This window comes from Bactrocera latifrons, unplaced genomic scaffold (genome assembly GCF_001853355.1).
Source record: "Bactrocera latifrons isolate USDA-ARS-PBARC rearing strain unplaced genomic scaffold, ASM185335v1 scaffold_44, whole genome shotgun sequence".
Taxonomy (NCBI): domain Eukaryota; kingdom Metazoa; phylum Arthropoda; class Insecta; order Diptera; family Tephritidae; genus Bactrocera; species Bactrocera latifrons.
This window is the reverse complement of record NW_017537090.1, coordinates 610,099-628,128: the sequence shown is the minus strand read 5'-3', so window position 1 is coordinate 628,128 and position 18,030 is coordinate 610,099. Positions and strand designations below refer to the sequence as shown.

At 34.7% G+C, this 18,030-nt stretch overlaps 1 protein-coding gene across 10 annotated transcripts in view; it reads left to right on the top strand.

The window, feature by feature from the left end:
- LOC108972927 (sterile alpha and TIR motif-containing protein 1) overlaps window positions 1-18,030 on the top strand; it is a 123,027-nt gene that overhangs the window by 32,010 nt on the left and 72,987 nt on the right. For 2 of the 10 annotated variants that reach the window (XM_018939835.1, XM_018939831.1), the window contains exon 1: window positions 2,332-2,806. The exons of 7 other annotated variants lie outside the window; for them this stretch is intronic. In XM_018939835.1, coding sequence (XP_018795380.1) covers window positions 2,666-2,806 — 141 coding nt within the window. In that variant the 5' untranslated portion in view covers window positions 2,332-2,665. Of the gene's footprint in view, window positions 1-2,331; window positions 2,816-18,030 lie in introns of those variants that run through there. One more of the 10 variants, XM_018939830.1, reaches the window with a different exon arrangement.

The following is an 18,030-nucleotide window of genomic DNA, read 5'->3' as shown; positions in this document are numbered from 1 at the left end:
ATTGGTTTGCGCCAATCGAGCGACGTGTGGCGACGTGGAAACGCGCTGTGGCCTACGCGCAAATGACAACTTCCGTTTTTACTTATTTACTGGAGGCCGCCTGTGGCGTAAAAAATTATACAAAATTAGCACTTGGAAAATGCTTTGTTGCTTTTGTAACACGCTGTTTTATGCTGGAAGTACAATATTACCTCCGCTTCTGTTAAAGGCTAGTTATTTCCTCGAATGATGCACCGCGCATGCGCAGAGGCGCGCAATTGCCATTTCGGCCAGTGAGGGCTACGTGACGCAGCGATTCGACTCAGTCGGCATTTATTTGGCTAACTGCATTTCCGCTTGGCCTTAAAAAGTGCGCTTAACTTGGCGGAGAGTTGTAAACATCGCTTTAAGAAATTCAGCTTTGACTTTGTACATTCTGAGCTTTCGCAAGTTTATTGACATTACTTTGGAAGTGGAAAAATTTGTATAAATTTGTATGGGCGTCATTGCTTAACTCTGTTAACATCTTACTTCTTGATATTAATTGTTTTCTTCACCCTTGTTGTTGGTTTCACATTATTGCTTTGGTATGGTGCAATTCATTTTTTGTCGTTAACCTGTTGCTCGTGGTTGGCAGCCCACGCAGGCGGTCGTTAACCGCCACAAGACGCCAGCTTGGTCTTTGGTGCGCAACTTGCGGTTTTGTTGGCGTCTTGAAGCTTCGAGCTAAACTGGAAATCAGTTTCGGTCCATATGCACGTATGTATGTGTGCCTATGTGCATGCTTGTAAAGCCTTATGTGGTATGTGGCCTGTTCGTATCGCCTTATAAGCCGAAAGCGGTGATCTATCAGCGATTGCTGGAATCAGTGTGAAGTATTGATGTTATTCAACTGGAAATGTGGTGAAATTATTTTTATTTAAGTGGTTTAAGCTTGTCATAGTTTCAGGAAAATTCTTTAATAGAAGCTCAGTAACTGTAACGTATTAAATTAATGAGTAATTGGCGTGATAAAGCTGAAGCTTTTGCATGGGTGGAAAGTTTCGTTTCCAAAAGATTCCATAACCTCTTTTGAAAAGTTATGCTTTATCTTTCTTGCAGTCAAGAAACCATGTTGTTGTTGTTTTAACGGTTATCAGTCCCCGTTGGGATGGTGATAGTTATCTGTGTTGTCGATGTCATCTAACGGGAGGCCCAGGTGCTGTTTCGACGGGGTCGGACCAGAGGGAAAAGGGTGTTAGATGGGTGGGTTTGGTTGGGCATGCAAAGAGATGGTCAGTGTTATGCGGATACTCGTTGGGTATGTCTGGGTCTATTATGGATAGGTAGGAGTTTAACCCGCTACAATATCCGGAACGAAGTTGCGCAAGGGAACCATCAAGAAACCATCTTGGTGTGCGGTTCTGATACGAAAGGATCTAAAGAAGCACGAGCAGTCGAAAAATATGGTATAGTTCGCTGTAAGCTTTTGACTCCCCCAAAACCTGTAGACCTATGCATATATATACGTGTCACATAGTCAACACTTCAATGCTTGAAATGAGAGTTTGTTTATTAACTTGACTAGCGGTAGACAACATACGTAAAGTATCTTCGAGGGAAGTTGCCGAGTTGATCGCCCTTGGCCAGATAAAAATTCGCGGTTCGGTCTCTTCTAGATCAAAGGCATATGTATTCGAGTTTATTTACCCGCACAAGGCTCTTGAGGGATTACATCAGTTTCCTTGGGTAAAAACTAGCCTTTTTAAAATTGTTTTTTCATATGAAAAATTTCGACGAAATTTCCTTTGATCCCTCGGAAAAAAGATGCGCCTGTGTTGGCAGGATGACTCCTTATAGTATCATTTAAAATGAAAAAATACGTATTTTAGTTAAAACCTTAACATAGAACTTGGACGAAGGAAAAAGACTGAAAACTTTTTTGCAAATAGTTGTCATCGAAAATCCAAGTCTCTAAGAATTATATCTTAAAGACCCGTGTAAAATTTCCTGAAGATCGATTGAGTAATTCTCGAGAAATCTTGTCAACCGACTTCAAAAACACAGTTGTGAGAAAAACGCGTTTAAAGATGACGCACTTAGCGTCGCTGGTTGCGACCGGACAAGTTCTCAAAGCTGTATCTCCAAACCTATTACGCGGATCAACTTGAAAACTCAGGACAATATTCTAGAGGTGTTATAGAATTTAATAATGTAAATTCTTTCTTTATTGCTGAACATTTAGTTTAATTTTAGAGAGAGCCCTTTATAGCCAACACAATTGCTTAAAACCCATATTTCCACACGTTCAAAACAACAAATCTAACAAGCTTTCTCCCTTCAAAAATTTAGTAAATATTTAAAAACGAAAACTGTGCAAATAAATGCATGTCCAAAACTGAAAAGTTCCCTCAACGGAGAAATAATATTTTCATCAGTGTTTCTGTGTTTACTCAAAATGTGAGTTAATTATGTGCATTAAGTGCAAAATATATTTATGAAAATATCTGCAATTAACGAGCAGCCGAAATATCATTAGGCATTCCCAAAAAGTATGTTGGCGAGTGCAAAGTGAAAAAAAAAATAAAAATAACCAAACAAAATAAGATAAAAGTGAGCAAAAAGTGGAAAGTAGTGGCTACACAGTCAGTGTAGAAAATAAGCAAACAACAACAACAACAGCAAAAGTATATATGTGCAACCAACAATGGCTGTCAAATCGACGCGCAGCCCATTGATAACGCAGCAACAGCCGACAATTGGGCCAACACCAACAACAACAACCGCAATGCCAGGCACAACCATACGCTCAAGACTAATCTTCCCCAGAAGTCATCATCACACACAGGTAAAGAAGGTAAAGCAGTTAAAATATGTAGATAATGAAGATCGAAGAGGCTACTAAGAGAGCAAGGGTTTGTGTATAGCCCTAGAACATATATGGCACAAACCAAAATAACAATAAAAAATAAAAGAATTTTTAGTAGAGATACGTGGAAAATTTTCTTGTCATAAAAGTAGTTATACAACAAGCAACCAATTGGTAAACAACCTCTGCTCAAGCATAATCTCTAGATATTGCTTATACCATACAACTCTCTTCTTTTTTCTTTTTGGTTTTTTCTTATTGCCTGATGTGTATGGCTCATAAAAGGTCGAGATTAAGTGCTGGAATTTCAAAATAACAAATCTCACACACACACCGGCGCACAGTTGGATTCTATCAATACCATTACGCACTAAGCTGGAATTATGAAAGTAACTGTGCACAAGTCAATAACCGGTTAAGTATTGTGCGGTCATTTTTTTTTCTTGTTATTGTGTTCTTTTTTCCTCTTTATATGAGGGAACCAAAGCAACATTCCTCACATAACTTCGTTAAATAATGAAGGAAGCAACAACAAACGTATAGGAGAAAATAACAAAAACAAGAAGATACTTACATAAGCTTACACAAGCTTTTAACGTTAATTCAGTTGTACAATAGCTTCAAATTAGTATGTATTGATGTGCTTGAGACATTAATGAGCTACCAAAATGGGTGCTTCTAGAAGAATATGGAAAAATATGAATAAATGTTAATATTTTACATTTCTGTTAGAGAAGAATAGCAGCTAAAATAGCGGTAAGTTTTTGCTAAACGCTCGTTTACTGCTGAAGGCCGAGTCCGATATCGAAGCTATCTTCTTGTATTTAACTTCTAAAGTAAACTTTGACATTATTCTATATTCCAATAAGATTATTACTATAATGCACAAAAGCTTTTCGACGATATCACAATCCAAATAGAGTTGCTGGATTCGTGCGTATTCGTAAAAGATCTGAATCTGTTGCAAAAACGAAGGCAAGTAGTGCTCGCAAAAGAAATGCTTGACTACATAGCTGACCACCCCGCATTGATCAAACGCATTAATACCGATGACGAGACGCTTTCTGAATACTACATCGAAATCATTCAACAATTTATCGACTGGTGCTCCAAAATTGAAAAGAAACCGAAAAAATCAAAATTCGCTGAATAGCTTCGACAGTGCCGGTTTATGACAAGTGTATAGAAAACTGGAAGATTTGGAAGGCTGTTTTTAGTTTAGCAGCTAACCGTCATTGTTATAGAGAGTTCTTTTCAACTATTGAGAGGATCAGATCGCACAAGTTAGCAAAATCGCACTAGTTAGCAAAATTTCCACGTCAGATGACTTCCTTACTCTTGATCTGACGAGCCTAGTTGCTTAATTGCAAGGTTAAACTTACACAGTTGAGCAGTTGACTGAGACAGTTGTTTCCAAAGAGCTTAAGGACCATTAACAGGTTACTAATTATTAGTAGATCAGTTCAATGCAGCCCATCAGCTTATCTTTAACCAAGTTTTTCTTGAAACAGCATTTTTCAAAAACGTTTGAGTCGATCGGATCCACTATAATAGTTTTCTGCGTTTTCTGTATAGAGTTCTCCATACAATGATTTACCAATTTTTTTGATTAAATTTAATTTAGTAATACTTTTTAATATCCAAAAATTACTTTTTTAGGCTATCACACTAGCTGTGCTTCCTAAAATCTATTCATCATCATAAGTGGAGCTAATATCCATTCAATATCAGTGTCAAGTGTCAGTGTCTTTCCATGTGGATTATACCCTTCATTTCCTAGGGTATTCGAAAATAAGCCTATGCTCCTAATGAAAATTTTTGATATCTCTTACTTATGAAAATTTCGGTAAATGGTTGGTAAATTTAATTCTTATAAAAGTAGATTGCCAATAAATTAAGCCTAAAGCTTTTGTTATAATTTTACGACCGATCATTTTTGTACGTTAGTCTGTGAATTATTTAGCTCGTTCTTTTGCAATTCATGGTGTATTCTCTGTTAGTGGTTACTACTTTAAATTTATAAAATTTCTAAACCTAAGTGTTTCGGTACTATAATAGTTACAGCGGTAATCAGATAATATTGAGGCTAACTATGGCGATTTTCTAGTCTAGAGGCCTGAATTTCGGGCGTTTTTTGGTAATTGATAAAAATCATTTGCTATTTTAAATTAATAAAGTTTGTTTTGAGTTATGCGTTCTTGAAGTGTATTAAAAAGAGTTGCGTTCTCTGCCCTTGTGGTCATCTGAATGATAAAATAATGATGGATTATTGATTAGTATGAATGTCACTAAGTATATCAAACAGCTGCGAAACTGAAAAAAAATGTTCTTTCATAAAATGGCGACTATTCAGAAATAAATTAAAATACTAATTTTTTAACTTTGTCGATTTTTTTTGAAATATTGACATTCATATTATGTTGTTGCTTAATGTGATGAGCAGATATTTAAAGAATATTCCTGTCATATTTTAAGTAAATCGATTGATTAGAATTTGCATTGAAAGAAGTAGTTTTGAGAAAAAAGCTTTTAAAGTTTTGTCGCCCGCTATGCCGATGCAGTTGTCGCGACACTAAAACGGCTATAACTACAGAAATAAATTGGCAGATTGTGTCCGGAACGAACGGACTTTATAGTTGTGGGTATACGTTTTAATTAAAGGACTCACAACTTGTCATAATTCATTGTAAAATCATAAATTTGTGCACTTGTTTAGAAAAATTGTTATTGGATCACATACAAAAACATACAAAAATTAGTTTACGCGGCACAGACTTCGGAAGCTCAGCACACAATTCGTCGGTCGATGTGCAGCACCTTTTGAGAGCGCAAGGGAGGACAAAAAATTCGATATCTCCGGAATGGCATGAATGAAGAAATTATTTTTACACTAATAAAGATGAACGTTTTGCACGTTATGGCACATAGTTTGCAATTTTTTAAGTGTGAAGAAGCGAACAAAATTTTGAATTGTTTAAATGTAAAAATGTATGTAAAATACTATTATTTAATCAAATAGGCCGTAAAAAGAATTGACAATATAGCACAAACATTTTTCTTTGAGTATACCAAATTCCATCAATTTATCTCTAGTAGTTTATGAGAAAATAATTTTAAAATTTTATCGCGTTCTAAAATTCAACTTTCAATAATATTGACAAATAACTTAATTTTGRCGAAATATTTATACAACGAGGTATGCGTCTTCTCCCTTACTTAATGATGTGTTAACTTTCAAAATCGGTGATTTACCGAAATTTTCAGAGTCCACTTGACGTGGTTTCACCCAATAACTTAGAACTTCATGAGATCATATGAATACCCTAAATATCAGCAAGCCTCACAACGTTTTGGGATTTTGAGTTACAACATTGTGTTCTTAAGGGAGAGTTACACGCTTAAGGGGCACCTGGGTACTGGTTTTCGGTGGGTGCAGCTACAAATCAATTTATTGTTTATTATTTCCAATTCACACGTGCCTTGGCAAAGCTGCCTTTAATTAAAAATGTTATTCGGAATTTTATTAGAACAGGGTACGCAATTAATTATACAATTTTATGTGGTGTAATTCTTGCAAATCAGTTATATTAATTTCTTTGTTTATTAAGCTTTGCAAATTATGTACTTGTTGTTCCGGAAATTACAATGTATGTATATGTGCAGGCATAAATAATCAAGCATGTGAGTCAAGTTGAGTTTGAAACGTTCTGTGATTTTTATTCTATTTCAATTCTTCAGAGTTCTTTTATTTTTCCTTCACTAATTACGGAAAATCGTGTGAATTTTAAAAGTATTTATTTTCGTACACTAAATATAAAGGAAAATCCAGCGGCGCACGCATCTAAGCAATTTCAAGTTATTCACCTGCTATTCGCTTATATTTGTATGCAATAAAAATCTCAATGTTTATATTAACACAATTTCTTACAAGTTAAAAACAAAAATGAAAAAATAGATTTTCACCAAAAAGATTTCACTTGCAAATATCTTCTAAAGCTAATTAATAGTACCGACTAAATAGCAAAAATTATAGGATTTTTATAGGACATAAACGTTTGCGTTGGCAGCCCATAAAACGTCTTTATGAAGTTAGAAGGTGAACCACGAAATATTTCTTCGAGAAAAATAATATTACTAGCTATGTTCACATGCCATTGCAACAATACACAAATTTCTATACATGTATATGCGTATGTGCAAATGTAAAGCATTGTTGTTGGTAGCGAAAAGCGCAACAGCGGAGCCGCTCGTCCATTCAACAAAACAACGGCAACTTTTAAGTAATCTTCCGCAACAAAATGAGATATATTCAGGCAAAATACGCATACATATATCTATCTATATTTAAACACACATACATGCAGCCGCATTTGTTTGCAGCCACACACATACACATATTAAACCATAAATAACTTGTGCGCCGCTGTAACTGTCTCGGTACAGAAGCACTTGTTTTTCAAAGGATTCAAAGTTCAATCCAGTCGCTATTTATGCACTTCCCTACTCACTCGAATACGCTAACAGATATATGCATACATATATGAGTACATTTGCGCAACAAGTAATATTGCTTTATTTTGTGGTATAACATATTTTGTTGCTTGCTGCCGGAGGTTCGATAGAACTTGGCGGGTTATGAATCGAATGAGCAACGGAAACTGCTACTGGTTAGTCGTAATCTGGCAAGTGTCAAATCGAATACACAATTGGTTGATATTAAAGAGACACCTGGTTCAAAATACAATAGTGGCCGCCACAAGTTCGCCAAAACCTGAAAAAGCACGAAATGAACAACCAATTGACAAAAGTTAAGGAGACCGTCTGCTTTCTATATAGTACAATAGAAGTCGCCACCGGTTTACCAAAATACGAATCGAACAAACGACTAGTATAATCCAATATTCTACTAAGCGATTAAGCCGTATTAATAATGATTCCACACTCTCTTTACACATTTAGACCCCCAAAACCGAAAGTACACAAATAAGTTTATTTTCTAGTTTCACAAGTACTTTGCCGCGATCTAGTAATTGAAGTGAAATGCTTAAGTTTGTTTCACATGGACTGACCAAATGTTAATCAATATATCATATAAGCTTTGAGAAATAATTGCTTTCATAAATTCTCAAGGAGATCTATCGAGAGGGTTTTAAAGCTTTATGGGTGTTTCTCCAGACTTTTGAGTTTTAATAAAGCTTTGAGGCCTTCCAGTGCGTTTTCTGAAGCAATTTGAGCTTTAATAAAGCTTTGTGGCCTTTTGTTGTGCTTATTGAGCTTCAGTGGAGCTTTGAGTTTTATAAGATCGTTAAGCCTAGAATAAAAAATTATATTCTTTATTAACAACTTTGGTAGTTTTTACCCTTTACTTTAATCTGAATATTTTGCACAATGCTGCAGCAAATTTTTCTTTAAAGGCAAGAAAAACACACGTGAAACACTTCTATCAAAAACTGTCAATTCGTAAAGCTTATCAGAAGCTTACAACTTTTTAGAGAATTTTAATTTCCAATTAAGTTGTATTTTGGAAAAGATTAAAAAGAATATTCTTCCAAAACTTTTGAAATTTAATATTGCTTAATTAGTTATGTGAAAATTCTTATGTTATTTAACAGAAAAATTTCTTGGAAAGTAAAACGTTGTTTGCTTGGGACTAGCTAAGGTTAGGGTTAATGGTTGATGAAATAAAGAATCTTTCTCACACATCTGAGAATACTAAGATTCTAAGAGATGTTCCAACTATTGCTGCTCAATTTCGGCTATTCCGGAAGACTCTCCGAAAATATTCCTGGCAAAATGTTTTAATTTCAGTCTTGTAAAAGCTGAACTATGAAGTCTTCTTCTAAGTGCCTAAAAGTTCCCAACTCACCTTCCTCTGTATAATTTTTACAATTCGAATTCGACAAAATTTTTCAGCACACCGCATGTACACCTATTGGATAATGTCCATTAAGTTTGAAACTTGACTAGAGCAAGCAAGCCAGTTTATCTCTTGCATTCTACTTTTGACCAGAAAGAACTGGTACTAGCTCGAGACTCAGCGCTCGCTTAGCTCATACGAAGTCCATGGCTTCAATTCTAAAACACAAGAGGAGAACATATATCTTTCGCAAACTGATTTGATCAATACGTCTCTTCAGAGCTCAACGGCTTTGTAGTTGCCAGCGATTCCTCTATGGCCAGGCGTCAAAACCAGTCTGATAATGAAGTAGCATGGTGCTATCGACAGTGTAGGCTGAGTGAGTGAAATATGTCGCTCACTGAATAGTCATCTCACTAAAAAGACCTGCAGTTCGGTGTAATACATCCCAAGATACCTTACTAGCAGTCACCTCAGTTTAAAAAACTTTACATTTATCCGCCAGCCTAAAACTATGCTTAACCTTGTTTGAGTCTAGAAAGGCAAAAATAAAAAATATAACACGAGAAATAAATAGATATAGAACCAATAAACAGTTCTTATTTATTAGTAAATACTTAAGTAGCTTTTAATTGCTTTAACTTTTTTAATTTCAAGCTCATAATAATTTAAATAAATAAAATTGATTATAATATTAACTTATTGAGAACATCAAATAACAAATTGAATGCTCATTGGGTTACACAAGTAGATATATGAGCACTTGCCTTTGTATGCGGTTTCTCTTTAATATCGCATTTTTTATGGCTGCTCAAGTGCTTAAGTACGTTGCTAAGTATGTAAGTATATATATATATGTCTACATATACATATACATAGTTTTGTGCATGTATATGTGCTTGCTTGGGAAATATCACTTCCCGCCGGCTCATTTAAACATTTTCCTCCCTACAAAGAATAATGACTTGATTTTCTTGTTGTTTTTGCGTTTTATAATTTTTGACGTCAGTAATTTTCAATTAAAAGCGTCTGGATTTCATATTTCATGACGCTGGAGAAATATTATAATTTGCGCTAATATTTTTTATTTTCGGTAGAGGCACAAAAAAAAAAAAAAAAATAAAGAAATCGAAAAAATAGTTTTTAGGTTTCAATATTTCAGATTTTTGAATTTTAATGTTTTAAATTAAAAATATTAATAAAAAAAAATACGCGAACGTTATCATTTTTTCATCAATTTGCAAATTTTTTGCTTTCGAAATACATTGTGATAAAAAAGTACACGAAAGATGTAAAAAAAACACGCAAAATATTTATTTATTCATCAATATCAATTTTGTTGCCTCCAAAATATTCCAAACCAATTGTAATACACTTATGCCAACGATTTGTCCAGTGCTCCTTTTTTGGGATGGACGTCAGCTCCATCAGCAAATTTTGTGTTATCTCTTCGATCGACTGAAAAGCGGCTCCATTTTTTTTACTAGTCCTTCGACCTTTGCCGTTAATTAATTTTTTAAATTTTGGTTTGGAAATAATTTTAAGAAAAAACGTCTGCCCACCGCCAGACACATTTTTCGGAGGCCGAGTGGAACCCCAAAAAAACATCGAACTAAAATTTGATCAATTTCAAAATAAATTATTAAAATAAATATTTTGTATTAAAATTGTTACACAATATTTTCTTAAATTTTAATTTTAGATTAATAATTTCTGATAAATTTTCTTAATTTTTTTTTATAAAATGGTACAATTTTTTTTAAATTTAAATTTCAAAATTTTTTATTCTAGTACATTCTCTTAATTTTATATGTGTTAAAATATTTTTTCTAAACAAAAAATTTAAAAAAAAACTAAACAAAACCAAATCTATTTCCTATAAGAATTATAATTTATTATAGTTGGTATTCTCGACATAACCTATAAGCCTCAAGGACGCTGCCGTATTGCTTACACATTGTTATTGTTATTTTTACAATTTTTGTTTAGAATGTATGAGAGTATTATATAATTGATTACATTGCTAATTAGGGACACACCAAATTAGGGACACACCAAATGTAATGTACAGTTATTTGTTGTTTTTTTATTCGCATGAAGTTTTCTCTTTACTTCAAAATGTATTATGTCAATTTTAACGGTATTTTACATACTTACGCCGAGGAAATCCACACACTCATGGTACCAAAGCAAGAGTGCAGCATTAAAACAATTAAAAAATCAACAACAATAAGCCAAAAGCCACTCTGTATGCAAGCTACAGCGCGCTTACGTTGCAACAACAACAACAACTATGTATACATAAATAGCAACCGCAAAGTTGCTGAGTCGTTTGGTGAATGCAGTTAATTAACAAGTCACCAAAATGCAGCGGCAACAAGGCAGCGAGTGCCAGAGCAGCTGGCAGTGTTGCAGCTTAAAGTAGCCAACAGTACGCACGCATATGTATGCATATACAAGTATATATGTATGTGGATATGTAACTTGCGGCCTCATATTTATTTCTGTTAATTTTGTAATTTTTCCGTTCGTCAATGTTCAGCTTGAAGGCATTAAAATATATATACACACACATAAATACTTGCATCTACACACTCACACCAGCACATCCTGTTGCTGTTTTTATGCCGCTGTCACTTTTGACCCCAATAAAGTGTGAAATTTGTTATGTTCACGCTGCCAACCGCCGGCCGGCAAACATCGCTCAGACACACACACACTCCCAGATGAACACCAACATATATGTATGTACATGTACGTAAAAACATACCTTCAACAAGCCTCACGGCCTATGGCATGTACCACACATTCCCACTCATTTGAAGTATTTAATAATCATTTAAATTCGGCATGACTCTGAGTTAACCGCCATGCTGTGACAGCAACAACATCCAGCGCCTAGATAGCATATACTATATTTACGCTAGGCAACAGATACTGTTAATTAAGCGTTTCAGATAAATTATCGAGCCTCTCCAAATTGAAATTATGAATGACTGCCATAACGATAACTTCGAATTTTTATGACTAACTGATACATATACATGCATATTTATACATACCAATACACATATAATTTACTAGACATATACATACAGAGAAATATGGTATATGTAAATTTATTTATATTTCCCTCACAAATCGGTTAACATATTGCATTTTTATTGATCTATTAATTTTTGCTTTTGTTGGCTGGCACTGATTTGCTTGCGTTTAGATAAAAAAGGTAATTCGTCGCACATACAAAAGATTCCATACAACCACTTTATTTCGTCGCTCAACTTGTATGCCAGCTGTATGCTATATCGGTCCGGTCTGAACAGTGTCTTCAGTGATAACACCGTTGTTTTGGATAATAACGTACGCCAAATATATCACGGCAAATGTAAAAGTTCTCCATACAACCACTTGATTTTGATCGTTCTTTTTGTATGACAGCTATATGCTACTCTAACTCATTCGTCCACAACCACCATATTCATTAACCGAACGAAGGGGTTTCAGACTTGACCTTAATATTGCAGTTAATGACGTTAAAAATTCGACTGTCAATAACCGTAACAGTTTAGGTGTGACATTCGACAGCCTGTGCTCCTTCACTCCTCACACGACCGCGATTATTGCCAAAGTGCAAAGTCGTAACAAAATATTCGAGTCGTTCGCCAACAGCACGTGGGGAAAGATTGTCGCTACACACATATCAGAACACTGTACTATAACAACCTCTTGATGCCCCATGGAATACCTGTGACACAGTGAGATCCGTATGCTCCCAATTAAGAAGCATAATGAACTTCTTTCCAAGCGGTTTCTCCTGTGGTGCTTTTACAGAGTACATCCCTGCAATCACATGCTTGCTGCGGAACCGCCTCTTAGGACGCAACATTTTCTCGCCATTCACAGTGGAACCGTTAACACCTTCACCGGGTCCCTCTCAGTGAATGGTGTTCTTGGAATCAAACCACCACCTATTGCAGATAAAGACCCCGAGTTGGCGCGAGGATCGAGAGTGAGCCTTGCGCAGCTTCGTTCTGGATACTGTAGCAGGTTGAACTCTTACTTAGAGGTCCAGCGTGTAACAAGTCACCGCATGCATACCCTGCCTAACCTACACATTTGACACCCCTCTCGTTTTGGTCCGACTCCGTCGAAACAACACGTTTCCTAGGCTTACCGTTGGGTTTCCTTCGATGACAACTTATCCAATCCTTACTATCCTAACAGATATTAGGTAACGGTTACAACAACAACAGTGGTTCGATATTGGTGGTTCCGACAAATAAGCAGCTTCTTTGGGAGAAAATAACGCGTACCAAATTTCAGAACAAAACCTTGAGCGTCACAGCAAACTTAATGTAGTGAAACTCCTCATAACCTCATGGATGTCATCTGCGCAATGCTTTTGTCCGTCTAAGGGAGCTGTCCATATATGGAAGCGCTTCAAAAACGAGTCTGTAAAATTTATTCTTAGATTCAGAAGCTGCAACTTAGAACTATATTTGAATTGAACTAATAATTTCGAGCCATTGTCAAGCAGGAAGCAAATTTTATGAAATCTTTTACGTTGATCAGAGATAATTTGTACGAACTATTTCCAAAATAGTGTCTGCGTCCGGCTATTAGAACATACTCATGTCCGGTTATAGGAATTCATTTTGCATGAAAATAATAATGAAAACGTTTCGTTCATGCAATTTGTCCAGTTATGGGAGATGTCCGGTTTTGAGGACTCTCCGTAATTGAAAACTTCACGAAATGTTCTGAAAACTTTAACGCCCTATGATATTCCAATTATATTTAAGTTGTAGATTTCTTGGAAGTTTTTCCATTTTCAATAAGTGGCAACTATGTATGTACATATGTATATTTTTAAATCTTTGAAACAAATCGAAATTAGTGCTCAAATAACATAAAGCACGTTATTATTTTCCCCTTGCTAAGAATAGTTGGCGAAATCATTATCAGCTGGCAACACCGATTTCCACTCTCAAAAATCACACACTATGTGCTCTCTCGCGCTTTGCTTTGGGCGTTTGTATGAGTTTATGTATGTGTTTCCACCCCACAATATATTCAAAAACAGCTGCCAAAAATGTTGATTATTTTCTAGTGCAAGTTACTCTGTCAGTTAGTCAGTCAGTCAGTCAGTATTTGTGAGAATTTACCAGAACGCCAAGCACATGTTGCACACGCTTTAAAAGTTCAAAAGCCGAACCGAAAACTTAAAAAAATAATTACGAATAAAAATGCGGTGCAAAGCAAATGAGAAACAATAAGCACTTCAGTTCATAATCCAACGCAGTGAATGAAAACAAAACGAAAAAGTAAATAGAAGATAAGCAAAGAAAAAACGAAAATAGCAAATCAGAATAGCGAAATGTGAAAATGAAATGAAGTAAATTAGTTTTTGCGTACATACCCACATACATATTCTTTGGGCGCGCACATACATACACAAACACAGAGACATCCGCTAGTGTACCAGAGCATTTCCGCGCAATTTTCAGCTGTATGTATGGATGTGTATGTGTAAGCAAAATTGCGTTTGTTTTTATTTGCATGTGGGCATGTTTGTATTTCAGTGTGTGTGTGTTGTTTGTTTTTATTGTATCTACGCGTATGCCGCTTTCATATCTGCTATCTCAGGACGCCGTTTGGCCGTAATCAGTTGTTGCTTTTGTTGACAACGAACCAATCGCGCAAAGAGCAACGCCAACCAAACGTTGCGGAAAACTGAAAACAAAGAAAGAGAGAGAAACACAAGAATAGAATTTGCTGAAATAAAGGGAAATTTGCTTGACATTACAGTTAAAGGGGGATATTTTACGTTTTCTGTTTTGTGATATATTTCTGTATGAAAAAGTAAAGGTGAAAATAAAATCGAGCAATTAACTGCAACAACAACAACATTACTTATTTCTATAACTATAATTCTTGTTGTTATTGTTTGTTCTGGCTCTCCTACAGTATGTTTTTCTTATAGTTTTCTACTTTACACTGCCTACCTTCAACTACTTTCAGCGCAACTTGGCAGCACTTGGCGTCTTGGCTACATTTCAAGTTGACTTTCATACATAAATTATATACGTTTTCTGCTTTCAGTTTGCCGTGTGACTTTTGTTTTATTTTTATTTTATTTCTATTTACCTTGCCTCTTTTTTATGTGCTTTTATTCTTTGCAACTTGTTTTCGCCGCTGCTTCGTCACCATAAACATACAATCAATCGGTCGTGTTGTCTCGCCAGCATATTCTGAATCAGTTGCGTTTGTGGGGCTTTCAGTTTCAGTTCGTTGCGATTCGTTTCGTTTTGATTTACCAAAAGTTCATTCTAGTTCCGGGCTTACAACGCGCGTACACGCTCGAGCGACGCTCTACCGTTGTGCCGATGTGCGGCGTTTTGTTCGAAAGCAGCGGCAGAGATTGAATAAATAATTGTTGAAAATAGATAATTTTAAAGTTTTTATGTGCAAAAGTGCCTTTGAAGGTGTGTCTCTTTCTATTATTTAATTAAATTTACAGTGTTTTTTGTGACTTATACTTTTTATGGCTATAAATATGGAAGCTTTGCTTCTTAAAATTAAAAAAGTCTTACACTGAACATTTTTTTTATTATGACATAATTATATATAAAATAAAAATAAAAAAATATTTTCTTTAAATATATCCCTTTTTAACAAATTGATTGAAATATAAGAAACAAACTACGCCTTCCTCCCTTACAATACAGTTTTATTTAATTTTTAAATTTTTTTAGTAAAAAGTGATTTAGTGAAAATTTCCTTGAGTGTTTACAGTGTATACAAAAAATAATAATTTACTATTCTGAAATAAAAACGTAAATCTAATAATCTAATATTTAAAGTAGCTCTCTGAAAATTTCTAGCTCAAACCGATATATCTTTAAAACAAAAGAATTATCAAAATTTGATTTCATTTTTGTTTAAAAAAACATAAAATTTTGTAATAAAAAAATAAAAAATAAAATATTTACTTTAGTATAAAAGAAAAACAAAATAAAACAATTTTGAAAATGTTGAAAGTGTTGTGAAATAGTTTTCTGAACAATTTCAATATACACAAGCAGGGAGTAAAAACGAAAATATAACTATAATAAAAGAGTAAAGCAAAATTTTACACAAAAATCAGTTTTACACAAAAATATGAAAACGAAGTTCAAATTATGACAACAAAATTATGCACCAAATTCTTAAGTTACCAATTTGTGGGATGATCGGCCTAAATTCTGTTGAACGATGCTCTAAAAGCGTAATAGACTTTTTCTATTTGCCAGTTCTCTACTCGCTATAGTTGTATGCTTGTGCATTCTTGCCAGACATCATCCAGGTGAACCACTTAAATTCAGTACAGAAGAGTGTGGTATGGTTTCAGTGATGAAATTGCTCACTATTTGAAATCTATTTCAATATCCTTGATTTTTTCCATTTGTTTGGTATATTATTATATTAGTCAAGAACCTTTGGAATAAATAAGAATTAGGAAATTGATTTGTCAAATTTGGTAAAAAAAAAATCATCGTAAGCTTGTTCAACATATTCAGCTTCGTCGAATGAAGAGGTCATCGTAGAAACTAGGCCTATTTTGAATTAAAGGACGAATCGTTTTACAAAAATGACGGCGAAAAGTTGGAGGGAGGTGAGAGAAATCCAGAAATATGTAAGGATCAATTAAAGTATCAAATTAGATATCGAATATTAGATGTGTAAAAAGTTCCAGCTTTACAATATGGTTGCGAAGCATTTCAAATGTGATCCTAAAATTTTTTAAGGTTATATACTTTCCTAGGCTTTTTCATACGATTATTTAACTAACTAAAGATGTCAGAAAGCCTGAACATTAAAATTGTACAGATATCTATTGATTTCAGAACAATTATTTCTATAATATTAATCTATAAACACTTTTGGATAAGTTCCATCTCTATTCCTCTTTCTCTCTAACTCTCTGTCTGCCTCTCTCTTTTTTGAACAGAAGTGAGGATTTATCACTCGTATGTTTTCCTGCTGAAAAGGCAGCAGTGATTGAAAAACAATTGCCTGAAGCATTATATCTGCAAAAGTTTGATTTGGGGAGGCTTTATGTAATATTTCACCCCGCACAGAGCATATTAAGTTTGCCACGACTTTTTCAGATCAAACTTCTGCCAAACAAACCGACCGATCGAAATTCGGTAATTGTATGACACTTTTTTATTTGTGATGATAGCTTCAGTGCACTCAAAGTTAATGGTTTTCCTTTTTCTTTGAAAACGTCAAAAATCAATCACAAGAACTGATTGCTTCGGATTAAGACCACGAAGTAAGCCGCTTTCTACTTTAAGTTCAATTATCAATAAAATTTTGATTTAATTTCCGCATTTTTTCGGGATACCTTTACTGCGATTAGAATGCTTGAGTCCAAAGCTTTTACTATAAATATTTATATTTTTATCTTTTTGGCCTTGTTTAACAACATTATGTTTGGCTGGGGGCCAAAATCGCGCCAAACAACAAGAACACAATAAAACATAGACATAACAACATTAGAGGCATTAATGTGAAATTCAACAACAACAGCAAACACAATAAATTTCGAATAATTAATTGGATCATCAGCGCGCGTAACAATTGAATGGACGCAAGATGCGGCGCGCAACTAAATACAAACCATACAGGTATAAGTAAGTGCGTCTGTGTATGTGCGTGCATTTATTTAGCTAACGAGCCAATGCCGATCAAAGTAAAGCGGCCGAAAGAGCGCGTGAGATCGGGAACCGCTGCCGGTTTTCGCATTGCCATTTGGTATTTTGCATTGTGTTCCGTTGGTAATTATAGCCAGCGGGTATCCTCAGCAACGGCGCCGACGTCGCCAACTTGTCTTGCCCACAGCCAGACACATGTACGAACGAACAGACGCGCTACAATTGCTGAACGCGCGCCGTTGCTGATTGATTGTGTTGAATTTCATTATTTTTTAATTTTATTGCATATTTTGTTGTTGTTGTTTTTTGGTGATTTTGGTTTTTTACTTCGCTGAAAAGTATTACGCTTGCGCTTTGTTGTGTTTGACGCGCTTCAATTGCGCTTGAATGCCAACCAACAAATGTCATAATGAACAACAACTGATTTGGATTTAATTTTTTGTTTTAACTTTTTTTTGTAATGTGCAGAATTAAATAAAAATAATTTGCAATTCAAATAATTAAAAAATAAGAAGAAAATAAAAACGAAATAGAAATTATGGAATAGATTAAATAAAAAAAATAAATATTTAAAATCGAAGAATATTGAAAAAAATAATAAAAACTAAAATTAATGTTGATTTATAAAAAACAGATTGAACATTAAT